The sequence below is a fragment of the Megalobrama amblycephala genome, linkage group LG5 (genome assembly GCF_018812025.1).
Source record: "Megalobrama amblycephala isolate DHTTF-2021 linkage group LG5, ASM1881202v1, whole genome shotgun sequence".
In the NCBI taxonomy this organism is placed as follows: domain Eukaryota; kingdom Metazoa; phylum Chordata; class Actinopteri; order Cypriniformes; family Xenocyprididae; genus Megalobrama; species Megalobrama amblycephala.
Window position 1 is genome coordinate 38778668 of NC_063048.1, and position 13157 is coordinate 38791824.

Here is a 13157-nt window from a genome sequence, read left to right on the forward strand (position 1 = left end):
AATAAATACATACACAAGTCAACAACACATGAAACAAAGCTTTATTCAAACTTATTGTTCTTACAATCGCATATTTCAGCCCTGCTGCCATCTCACACAGCTGTGCCAATTCTGCAGCTTTATTCTGATGAAGCAGCTGACCACCATGAACACCTTCGCCTGTCTTTGCCATCTATAATGTCCCTCATTGCTGCTCCTCTCATGGGGTCATCTTTGATCCAGAGGAGGGAGAAGATGTGCGGGACAATCTGGCTGCAGCTGTATCTGCTCCAAACATTCATGTGCTCTCCATGAACAAGACTACATGTAAAACATTTAAACTGATTGAAACGTTTAATAATTCATGTCTTAAGAATTCAGCTTTATTATTTTAGTGGTGTAGTGGGCTAAAGGTAAGCAGAATGTTGCTGGTTCGATCTCCGCAGCTGTCACCATCCTTAATCAAGACACTTCACTCCAGGTTACTCCATGGGGATCATCCCTGTAATAAGAGCACTGTATGTCACTTTTGATAAAGGCATCTGCCAAAAGCAAACCTGTAAATAAATGTAAATGTGATTTTTGTAAATCCTTTTTTTGTTAGTGTCTTGGGCACAAACACTCAATAAAACTGATTATCTCTTAAAGTTTACTTTTTCAAGATACTACCATAATATAAATGCATACATAAAGTTTCTATTTGGGGGTTTAAAGGGTTAGTTCACCCAAACATATAAATTCATTCATTATTCAGGTTTCTTTTCCCCACAAATGCCGCCATCACCTTGCCTTGCAGGCATAAAACTTTGGTTGAACATGATTTAATCGTGGACAGTGGTTCCACGTGATTACACCACATTATCTTAACAACACTAGATGATGTTAAACCAGCTTGAAATATCTGTGTTCATTTTACATGAACAAATGACATTGATTAAACGTGATTTACATACTTATTTTTAAGATGAAACAATGGTTTTTATTGAACTATAATTAATCATGCTATCTTAAATTTAATCCTTGATGTTAAGCCTATAGGTTTAAATCACTTTTAATGAATCCCATTTAGTCAAGTTACTACTATATGTTATAAAATAATATCACATCACCATTTTTCCCCATACTTCAAACATGACTACAGACGCAGCAAATATGTAATAAATCCTTTTTACTAGGGAACAGATTACAGCAGGTGTCACACTTTCAACAACACTTCAAACACTTAAAACATTAAGCCTGAATTTTTGACCTAATTTATATAAAACACAAATGTGTACAGAAATGTTTTCCTTTACACAGGAACTGCTTCCTATTTCTCCATGAACATGTTCACATGACATGACTGCATGTGCTCTTAAGGAAAAGTTTAAAATACTTTTTTTTTTTTTTTAACTTGACAACAAATTCAGAACATTCAAAGCAGTGCAGCATTAGCATACTTAATTCTACAATGCAAAATGAAAATGAAAAACAGGTTCACATTCCTACATGTACAACAAATGCAGGTTAAACCGTTAAAAAAATATATATATATATATAAAATAAATATAAAAAAAACTTAGCAAAGTGTGTTTGCTTTTAATGCATTTCACACAAAAAAAATATCTGCATCTGCAATTCCAAAATAAAAAAAAAAAAAAAAGAGTTATCTTTGTGTCCATCAAGCTGTCTATAATTCTATTCTAATTCCAAAATGTGCCTGCATAATTTTTGTAAAGGACAAGCAAATACAACGTGTGCTGTGGAACATCTTTGAAAACTATTTAAAATACATTTTCATTAAAACGTCTTTCCTTCAAGAACACTCAGAAGCCATTAAAACCATCAGTTAAAAACCAAAAATTGTTTTAAAAGGACAAGTTTGACAAAAAAAAAAAAAAAAAAAATTAAATTGTCAACATTAACTAACTGTAACGATGTAGCGGTTCGTACAGTTATTAATCAATTTATGGATGAAATATGAATATAATAATTCATAAATTGATTATGAATAAATTATGATTCATATATCGACCCAACGGGGAATTAAACATATATTGTGAATTGATTACAACGAATTATAATCAATTACATATATGATTAGTTCTGGTTTAATAATTATTTAGAGAAACTGTTAGTTTGTCCAGCAAATAAGCTCCTCATAGAATATTATCAAAGGAAGGGTTTTTCCTATGGCCATTAGAAAAAGACTTCCTCTTCTAGCATCCAAACGTAGCAAGGATATAGGATCGAAACGTTAAAGTGACCTGGGTTTTATGAATGAGCAGGAGAACAATAAGCATGAAATGTAATGCGTTTTTAATATACGAAAACAACTACCGAGGTTATACGTCTAAATATATACAGAGGATATACACATATATATATACAAGGGGAAAGTAGAAAAGGAAGGAAAGAGAGAAGGCAAGTAGCAAACTTACAAACAGTCCTTGAGCCAGCGCGGAAAACAGTTTCCTTATCTAAGATTGAGAAACGGCAGTATACTTGCATTGGTTGTGCATGTCGGATTTCAGTTTAGCGCTGGTGCAGTTCGTTGGCTTCTTCCGTTCCGCGGGAAGGTTTGAACTGAGGACTTGAGAGTGAGTTTCGCTGGAAGATGGCGGTCCCGAAGGTGAGCGCGATGGCAGCGCGTGGTCACCGGAGACGTCCGAGAGGGACGTGCACGAGCAGACGAGAGACAATCGGGAGAACAACCAAGAGATTGTGCGTCTTTGCTTTTATGACAGATAAGCCGACACACCTCCTTGAGGTGGGGTAGCCAATAACATGGGTGCAAAGTTGGCGGGAAAGCTTTCCCTTTGTTTTTGTCTTGCAAACTCATTTGCATGATTTACAAGGTTGGATTAGTGTTCATTTTCCTTCGAAGTACTATTAAAAATAGTACAATGCATTTGTCAGCAGTGTGACATACATTATGGAATAAATCAGATGAACAGCTTTCAAAAGAATCTAGACTTGACATATAAACGAAACATGTAGAAGAAGTTATGGTTTACAGACAAAATTACATTAATAGGAATGAAACTAGAATGGCTACAGTCATTTAAACTCTAAAATCTAAACACTAGGAAGCATATATGCACTTAAAATATAGCGGGTACACTTTGGCACAGTCATATCTTGAGAATAACGGTACATACCATCTCTAGGCATGTTTGTATATGTGTGTGTGTGGAATTTGTCTGGTCAGTCTCTGGCGCTGAGTTTCTTGCCCACAACCGGGGGTTGATCCTTTGATGTTCCAAAAGCTAGGAAATTGGGTCCACTGTCTTACCTCGCCCAGGCCACAAAGATGTCAAATGGGCTCATCTTTGCAGACTGGTCGGAGCCGACTTAGTGATTAACGAACACAGTTCATCAGGTTAAAAGCATTCTGAAAACTCCAAAGTTTATTGATTGTCCTGATACATGTGCATATGCTACACTAACCCATGTGTCGTTGAAACCCCTGATGGTTTTCCTTGACCTTCTGACTTAATTGGGCGAGTTAAGGACAAATGTAATTTTTAGGAAACTATTCCTCTTTACATATGCACTTATGTACAAAAACATAAAAAAGGCCAAAAATCAATAAAGGCATTAAAATGTGTGAAGATGAAACATGAGCTTGCTTTGACTATTTGACACAAAAACAATTAGCTACAGTTTCAGGGTGTAAAAAGCTTGGTCTTGAGCACTTGAACTTTGGTGGAGAGTTTGTGTCCATCAAGCTCCAGGAACACTTTTTGCAGGAGTTCAAAGGTGTATCGAAGCTCCTTCGGATAACTTAGATTTAGGGCATATATTAGCCCAATCAGCAATGCAACACCATTAGTTACATTACCAAGCCCTTCTAGTGCTGTAACTCCTTCAAGAACTACTCCAACGTCCACAGGTTCATCTTCACATCCTTCACATCCTTCACCTCCTTCACATCTGATGACAAAAACGCCCATCACCATTTCTTTGAGTGCAGATTCAGAGTTGGAAAAATCAACATCCTATAAACAGAACAAAGTACATTAATAATAATATAAAATTTATTGTTATACACAAAAAATATTGTCAGAATATTCAGCCAATAATACCATGTACTCCTTGATGAGATTGTCAGGATCCTCATTTAGGTAGACAAACAGGGCTTTGAGGACACACTCCCTCTTAACATTAATGCAGGCACACTAGGGAAAATAAAGAAAATTAGCATAAGAGTGAGATGCTAAAATTAACATGTACCAATAAACTAATACATTTTCAAGTCACACAAGTCATAATTGAGAAACAAATCATTAATTTATCTAGAAAAACAATTTCTGCAGTTATCATACCTTTGTAAGTGGCACAAGAAGTTTCCTTATCCTTCGTCCCTGAGCTCCACCTCTCTTGGCAAATATCTTCAGAAGACTTGGAGTGTGTTCATCCAGCTTTGAGAAGAATTTTGAAATTAAGGCGACAGTTGTTACCCGTGCAAATTCAGCACAAACCTAAAACACAAAGATAAAAACACCACAACTTTAATGTATGCCCAAAAAAGCTAGCTAGCCTATGTGTTCTCATATGGTAAAATTATTTTATTTGACTTACTGGCATTTTAATACATTTAATTTTATGTAAAATCCCACTTAGACATTAGGGTGAATTACCTCATTTTCTTGGAACAAAGCTGGCCATCTGCTCATAAAGTCAACAATAAGTGGAGATTCTTTGACAACCTCTTGTCTTCTCAATGCAAATGATAGGTCCATTAATCTTCTCAGAGTTTGCTCGTTGTTCTTCTTCTTAACCTCAGAAAGAAGGGAGACTCTTATTTGCTCCATGCTGTCAGGAGTTTCACCAGGAAGAAATGAGGGACAAAAGTTAACTTCAGCCTTGCGTGGCTTCTTGACCCCAAAAGCTGGATTGCTTACACCCATAGGTTTGTGCTTCATGGCATTTACAGTCACTTCACTACAACCAAGATTTCGCAGCTTGGTTCTGTAATTTGACATTTTATATTTAAGGCTTCTTTTCCAGCCACTGCAGCCTGTTAAGGATCCTTGTTCCTTAATGCAAGGATGCGGTTTTATAAGAGCTTCAGCCACTTCACTGAATTCAGCATCAGACAGGTACACTTTGAATTTTACTATTTCTTCAGCAAGTCCATTCAAAATGTCTGATTTCAGCTTTGGGTCTGGATTCAGCAGAACGCCATTTTTTTGGTATTCTGAATTGCCTTGTTCCAGCTTAATTTCTGCATCATAGGAGAAACGGGGCACAACAAAACAGGTTGGCCAAGAAGACCTTGTATTCAAAGTCAACTCTTGGGGGTCAAGGGATGAAGAACGTGATACTTCAGAGGATGATCTTGAAGACAGAATGTCTGTGTCACATGATGAGGGAGATGGAGATACTGCTAAAGAGTCACAGAGTTTGATGACCTTAAGGGTGCTTTTGTTCTGAACATCAGTTGTGGAAGTCAGGTTCACAAAATCTTCTAAGTCAGGGTCCATGATTTGAAGTCTGAATTCTCCCATCAAATTACACTGTGTCTGTATCTCATTCATTAACTCTGCCAAAGAACAAAGGACATCATTCTGAAGTGTCACTTTCTGTGCACTGTTCTCTCCCAGAATTACACGCAGGATGATGGTGGATGTCATTTTTACAATCCTGTTGATGAGAAAAAAAAGAACTGTATTGTTTGCACTGTAGGTACATAAGCTTCATTCATACAGTTAAACAAGAAATATTTAAATGGCAACTGTTATGAATGAATTTGTCTTTTCAGCGACACCAAACGGAGACCTCCTACCTTGTAGTCAGCCAATGGATATCCATCAGCTAATTCACTTAGTTCAAGAAAGAAAATCTCCCTTGATGGAGAAGAGGTCAGTTCAAAGGCCCTAAAATGCTCTCTATACCAACCACACAGACCTTTAAGTACAAAACACAGTCCATTCTGCACTATACACATCTGAATAATCTCTGCAAATTCAGGGAGCCCGTCTAAAGAGCGACAAACCACAATCATCCCATTTCTGTAACTGAGGCCTTTACTGGTGACACTTGTGGTGATCTGGATGAATTCAGTGTCTGGGTACTTGTCTTGGATGACCTGTGTTATTTCTGTTCTCAAAACAGTCAGAGGCACTGTTGACACAGTTGATACATCTAGTGCAGATTTTTCAAGATGGTACGATTTCAAACTGTGAGAAATCATTAGCTGGTGCTTAGCTGCAAGTGTAAGGGGGATATTTTTGAAACAATTGGTAACCCGAGCAACTTGCTTGAAAAAGCGGTGTTTGGCTTCAAAGCGCATAGTCCACAGATGCACAAGTGGACCATATGACTTGATAAGTGCAGGGTAGTGTTCCAAAAAGTGCTGTTTTGGAATTAACTTCACACCTGGAAAAACTTCCCTGAAACCTCTGTCGGTGTTCAGAAATTTTGCCATCAAGGTATGCAATTGACTCATCAGTGTGAACTGGTGATACCACAAGCTCAACAATGTCTTTGAGATCCATAAGCACCAGCCATGCAGGCTCATCTTCTGGCACCATGTGTCCTACAAGAAATGGAAGCAACCTTATCAGGTTCCAGTTCTCGTGAGCATTGCCTCCAATAGTATTCTGGCTGAACATTGAGCGAGGGATTGCATGAGGTCTGTTTGTCTTATCCGCCCATTTATAGGGGAAATTAACAATACGTTCATTGAGAAATTCAAAGGTGAAGTACTTCTTTGATAAAAGCATTGATAAACAATGTTTAAGCTCAAATGGTACAACGCCTTCAAAAACATCATGCATTACATCCGGGGGATAGCCAGAGAGAACATGAAAATGTGCAAGGCGTGTGGAGAATACACATTCTTTTTTAACACCAAAACAACAGCTGCCAGTCTGTTGTGCAGATTTCAGGTGAGCATCATAACTCTCTCTCTTTCTAAGGCTAAACCCACCTGACCGAACCTCATTAGTCTGAATTTCCGAGCTCTTTCCAGTGCAGAATCTGCAGTAATACGCAGAAGAAAAACTCTCAACATAACCAGCTATGCTATGGGCCCCAAGGTTGTCTGCAATCACAACATGAACAGTACCCTTCACAAAATGACCAACTGAAGGAATAAAAATGCCAACTTCTTCTAAATGTGCCAGGTCCTCAAGAAGAGGCTCAAGGATTTTACTGAAGCCGTATTCTTTCACGTCATTACTTTTACACAACACAGCCAAGTAAATGGACGACATTGTTGCATGAGAACTTGTAGGGAAATTGCTTAGAGTCCAATACACTGCACAGAGCTTGTGTGCTCTCCGAGAGGTACCAAGAGGGTTACACACTTCAAAATCATCAACATACAACCTTAACAAAAGGCGTAAGTCATCTCCTGACAGGAATGCATTTTCCCTAAAGATACTGCCATCCTGATAAGATGAATAAACAGCTTCATTATGCTCATATCTGTGGTTTGCCAGTATTGTTTCAATCACATCCTCCTTGGCTAACAGCTGTTGCAGGAATTTTAAAATGGGAACATACTGAAAAGTTTTTCCCTGTTGTGAATCAAGGATGTACTCAACAGGTTCAACAACACAAAAGTGACTTTTATAAAACTCCTTGCGCCGATACACTGTGCTTAGTGGACCACGCGGTTCTATTGCTGTGTGCAGTGGATGAGACTCACACACAGCTTTAGCAATATTTTGAATAATTGCATCATCACAGTCAAGACTGTGTTCCTGAAACAGTTCTTTGAGCCTGTCACATGTAGCAGTTTGGGATGAGGTACTCAACAAAAAGTGCAGCTCTTCTAAAAACTCATTAACTGCTATGCCTGGAACATGAAAGAAATGTTCCAATTTCAATAACATTGCTGCAAAATTTTCAACAATAACACCAGGTAGGTCCTGAACTTCTGCACTGCTTTCAAAACATACATTATCAGAAGCAACTTCATTAACCTGTACACTTTCGTGAGCGTCACTGTCACACTCATGTGTCCTAGACGTAGACACTACACCAAACTTAAAGTCACTCAATGAATGGGGAGTGTGTTTTCTGTTTTTGTGGGACCTAAAGGTACCGTAAACATTTGTCTGAAAATCACAACCAGAAAACATGCAAGTAACCACTTCATTTTTCTTCAAATGTGTACCCATGTGAACAAAATAATCCTTTTCACAACTAAGTCCAGAGTTTGAACACAGATGACAGCTGAAGGTAGTCAGTTTCTGATTGTGCAGGATCTTGATGATTTGCATGGACTCTACTAAGATGGACCAATAAAGCGTTCCATGTCTTAAAAGAACAAGGACAACTTGAATGCATGCATGGGAATGAGTGGCTTCGGCCAAAGTGTTTATGCTTTAACTTGTAATGTTTCAACAACTCAGATCTAGAAGATGCTGAAAACTCACAGGTCTTACACTTCCACATATCTAAATGGGTCTTTCAGTGTTAAGCCAAAAAAAAGTTGTCAGACAATTGAGAAAATTGAAGAAAAAAAAAAAAAAAAGTGTTAGTTGATTGTTGTAGTTCATGGTCTGAAATCATATACAAATATAAGCTATTACAGCCGGGCCATATACACAATTATTTGATATCTTGATATTGTCAAATTTCTTAACGATATTCAATATATTTCTCGATATGTTTGCATTTTCTTTTCAATAATACAAAAATTCAGATTTTATTGTAACCCCATTAAAAAAAAAAAACTAACTATTTTAGAACAGCTATTATAGTGTAAAATGCGAACGTATAAAATAAATATATAAAAGAATATAAAAGGGCAATACTGGACCCTTGGCACAAAGTTTTAGGTAAGTATGCTTGAATCTGAAATATTCTAAATTTGCAATATTCTAAAATTCTACATGGTCCTCAAAATGACTGCGATATTATCTCTAATATTCAATGCATCTCCCAGCCCTAATGGCTATTCTCTCAAAAAAGCAGTAGTATTAACAGACATAAAATCACAATGATGCAAATGGATGGACATGCAAGTTACCTGTTTGTTCGAGGTTTGATTTGAGTTTGTTGGCGTGGTGATCTTTCAGGCATAAAAATCGTGCATTCTGTCATAAATACATTAGTATAAACCTACATAATAAAGCAGTTGGCTAATATAGTTTCTAATAACACCAATGCAAATAGATGGACACATACCTGTTTGTCGTTTAATTCAGTTGATAGCGTGGCGATCTCTTTCAGGCATTAATCTGGCATTCTGTCATAAATACATTAGCGTCAACAAGGCACGTGCATCACCAGCGTTGCCATATTATAATATTACAATACATGTGTTATGACATTGCTGCTGTATTAATTATATTGCAATATTACCCGTTTTTGGAAATAGGCTAAATTTATAACTCCCCTAGAGAAAAACAGATGAGTTTGATCACTTTTTAAATCTATTTTTTTTTTCAAAAATATGTTCAGACGATCTCTGGGTCTAGCGTAGGCACTTTCAGTTTAGTTTAGCACAGACCGCTGAATCTGATTAGCATCTCACTCTTAAATTACCAAATAGTTTCAACAATTTTCCTATTTAAAGCTTCACATTTCTGTAGTTACACTGTGTACTAAAACATTTTTGAGCAAGATGCTACTAGACTAATTGGATTTAATGAAAACTAAGTGCCACGGCCAGACCCAGAGATTAGCTGAACAGATTCAAAAATGGTCGAAGTCATGTTTTTTCTCTAGGCGAGTTGTAAAATGAGAATTTCAACAAAAAAGAAAAAAAAAATACTAAACGTGGAGTTTTACTTCAAAGGGACTGTACTGGTTTCTATTGGTGGATTTATGTACTGGTTACTTTAGTGGAGTTTATACAACTCTAAAATGTGTGTGGTTCTGAAAGAAACAAATGTGAACAACTGTAGAAATTATTAGCCATACATCCATTCCATTCTAGCAACCAAAGACCAAACACAGTGCAAAGATAGATAGATAGTAGTACAGTGGGTTAAATCTTGATTAAACTCTAACAAACGTGCAAACTTGGACACATACCTGTTCGTCTGATGTTTAATTCAGTTGATGGCGCGGTCATCTGTTTCAGGCTTAAAAGCGTGCAATCTGCCATAAATACATTACGTTCAACCAATATAATAAAACTGTTAGCTAATATTGTTTCTAATAACATTGATGCAACTTGAATATATGAGTGAAGTTAACAGTAACTTGTTCGTTTGCTGTTTAATGCAGTTTATGACGCGGCCATCTCATTTAGGCTTAAAATCGTGCATTCTGTCATAATAACACATTAGTATCAACCGATATCATTAAAAAGTTTGATTTTATTGTTTCTAATAACATGAATGGAAACGGATGAACACGTACCTGTTCGTTTTAAGCTTATTTCCAGTTAATGGCGCGGCCGCGACAATCTATTTCCGACATGCGCAGCATTAACGCATTTTATGATTATTGCCGCCCTGATATGCAAATTGTGTCACAGCAAATTTCCGCTTCCTTTAGGTTGAGAATGTCGTTTATTTTCAGGATGTTTTGACATTCAGTACGACTGACTTTATAAAAACACACATTTTATATGTGCAATTGACTTTTTTAAAACATTATTTGTATAAGTCTGATAGATTATCTAGTTTCTTCTTCTTCTTCTATGGATTTACTGGCAGGTCGCATACAAACTTTTTGGGTGCATACCGCCACCTGATGTGCTGGAGTGTGAAGTGATTTCAGATTAGGTGTATAATGTGATGTCTATATTCTAAGTTCACTATCCTTAATGAATTGTATAATTTTCTTTATTATTTTACCAGATCATTGTTCAGTGTTTAATATGTTGCATACGGAAAATTCATTGCATCCTAAGTTCTGTAGTTCTCTTCTAGTTTCTTCCTTCAAAATAAAAGTTATTTTAAATTAGTACGTATGAATAATTTTTATGTGCTTTATTTTTCAAAACTTAGAAAGTAGATATTAGACCAAATAAATATGAACAACAGTAAAGGCCTTAATTTTTTTTAAAATTAAATATTCATTTATGTTGCTTTGCACTAAATGTGCACAATAAATGTTGATTATTAAACTCCACATTAGCTTTATTTTGTCACTAGACATACTAATAGACTAATGTGTGCTTTATTCAACATAAACCAAATACCCTTTAAATGGATATAATACATTGTCTTTCAAATAACAGCAATTTAAGACAAATAATAAACTTAAAAACACCAATAACCGTTTAATTGCACTTCTATAATTATAGTCAAGCTATAAATTAATAAACAAAAAATATTTAAAATAAAGCATAAATATTATGTAAGTTATTATATTTTTTCTAATTCAGTCATAACAGTTTGACTGAGCTAAGTGATTGAAACATGTACTTTTAAAATGAAAACTTTAAGTTAAACCAATGAGTGACAGTTTTAAGTCAGTTTAACATAATGCAATCACGTTGAATTAAAAAAAGCCACAATGGCATTAATTCAACATGAATTGTTTAGGTAAAGTGAACAGAACTGAAAATTCATTTTTTTGAGTGCAAACATACCGACATCAAGAATCAGAAGTGCTGTAATAACTCTGTTTGAAATTACAGTAATTAAAATAAACTACAAGTTAATATTTAAATAGATTTGTATTAATTTCTGTAGTATACTCACTCAAAGCCATTGACGCCATCATTCCTTCATCAGCCTCTCTCCACCGGATAAACACACGTGTGCTCATCTGTCCCTGTAACATCAGACAAGATTCAAGTTTCCTCAAAGATTTATGTGCTCAATACTACATTTACATGTTGATGATGTGTTAACACTTTTTATCCAACACAAATGTTCCTTAATTTACCAACAGTAGGCTACTAACGGACAAATAAAATAAATAACTTAGGTAGTTACTTGTACATTTGTTTATTTACATTCATTCATGTACATTTACTTACATTCATGTAAAGTGTTGGCAACAGTGAATTCTACATAATAGCACACATCACTCAAGATATATATTTCATATTGTGATGTACTCATTATCTGCAATACTTATTGAATATGTTCCTGTCAGATGTTAAATAAACATTTAGTAATCGACTTTATTTAAAATGTGGTTATTGAAGCTCCCCTCTTAGCTGTACAAAATAAAACGTGTTTTTACAGCAAAATCACAACTATACTACACTGACTAGCGTCTTCCTACACCTCTACAGTAGTTCAACAAATGCGATTTTAACACAAGGAACCAAGTTTTCGGTTTTTAATACTCACATTTGAAAACATCCGCGCCACTTTTATCCTCCGTGTTCGAGTGTGACGTACCTCTCCCGTGGCCTCCTGGGATAGAAGAGTGTCCATCGGATGCACACTTCAGAATCTGGGCGGGAGCAGTAGGCCATCCGGGAACTTCTCGACTACTCATTTATGATTACTGAGGATTTCGGACATACTGCTCCTTTCACGTACTGTTTTCCCCCTACTGTATAGTAGGTAAGTAGGCATATTCGGACGCACTTTACGTAGACGCACGTCCGAATCTCGCGAGAATTAGACATCACCCAGGTACTTCTCGCCTACTCTTTTATGAATACTAAGGATTCGGACATACTTTTTCGCTCGCCTACTGCTTTTCCCCTACTATATAGTAGAGAAGTATGCGGTTTCGGATGCAGCCCATGTCTTCTAGAGTTCGCTAACCATGCTTTACAACAACGCTTTAACATCCAGATAAACACTTTTCAAGACAATAAATACACGATTGAGACGATGTATGCATGTATTGACTGAATTTGCGTCTGAATAGCGCTGGCTCCGTGGGCGTGGCCGCATTAGCGGATAATGAGCTGAATCACTGACTTCTGACATGGCTCTCTTTTCATACAGATTACATAAACACAGAAGGTTTGTTTTCGATTTGACTTACACGATTTAAAACCTGCCATTTCAACGTTTCTTTAGACATAAGTTTAATTTTTTTGTCATTCGTATTCACTAAGTTACAGTTCATTTTCTGAGAACTGGACTTTGTTCAGAGGGAGACGAGAGAACACACATCATGTTAGTTTTCTTTATTTTACAAAAAGCACAGCATTTTGTTTTTACTCTGAGTGTACACAAATGAAAGAAGATATTCAATAGATTAAAATGGTGTATAACTCTTAATTGTATGTGCAACATTGACGGAGTATTTTGAGTCTCTTTCACACTGGTAAGAAAAAAACGCGGTGGTATCGCCGGCGATACCCTCAG

The 13157-nt window shown here is 36.3% G+C and overlaps 1 protein-coding gene and 2 long non-coding RNA genes across 3 annotated transcripts; all 3 read right to left on the reverse strand.

Annotated features, from left to right (window-relative positions):
- Positions 1-2260: 2260 nt before the first annotated feature.
- LOC125269317 lies at positions 2261-8968 on the reverse strand. Its single transcript, XM_048192222.1, has 5 exons — positions 8948-8968; positions 4602-5607; positions 4287-4442; positions 4047-4139; positions 2261-3959 (listed from the first exon to the last, which is right to left on the reverse strand). Exons 2-5 carry the CDS (start codon positions 5595-5597, stop codon positions 3627-3629), a joined length of 1578 nt encoding a protein of 525 aa, XP_048048179.1. The 5' UTR covers positions 5598-5607; positions 8948-8968; the 3' UTR covers positions 2261-3626.
- Positions 8969-8975: 7 nt separating this feature from the next.
- On the reverse strand, positions 8976-10860 carry LOC125269318. Its single transcript, XR_007185075.1, has 4 exons — positions 10288-10860; positions 9958-10023; positions 9106-9166; positions 8976-9014 (listed from the first exon to the last, which is right to left on the reverse strand). It is a non-coding gene; the product is annotated as an uncharacterized LOC125269318 (long non-coding RNA).
- A 599-nt stretch (positions 10861-11459) lies between these two features.
- On the reverse strand, positions 11460-12742 carry LOC125269319. Its single transcript, XR_007185076.1, has 3 exons — positions 12180-12742; positions 11580-11652; positions 11460-11499 (listed from the first exon to the last, which is right to left on the reverse strand). It is a non-coding gene; the product is annotated as an uncharacterized LOC125269319 (long non-coding RNA).
- Positions 12743-13157: the final 415 nt, after the last annotated feature.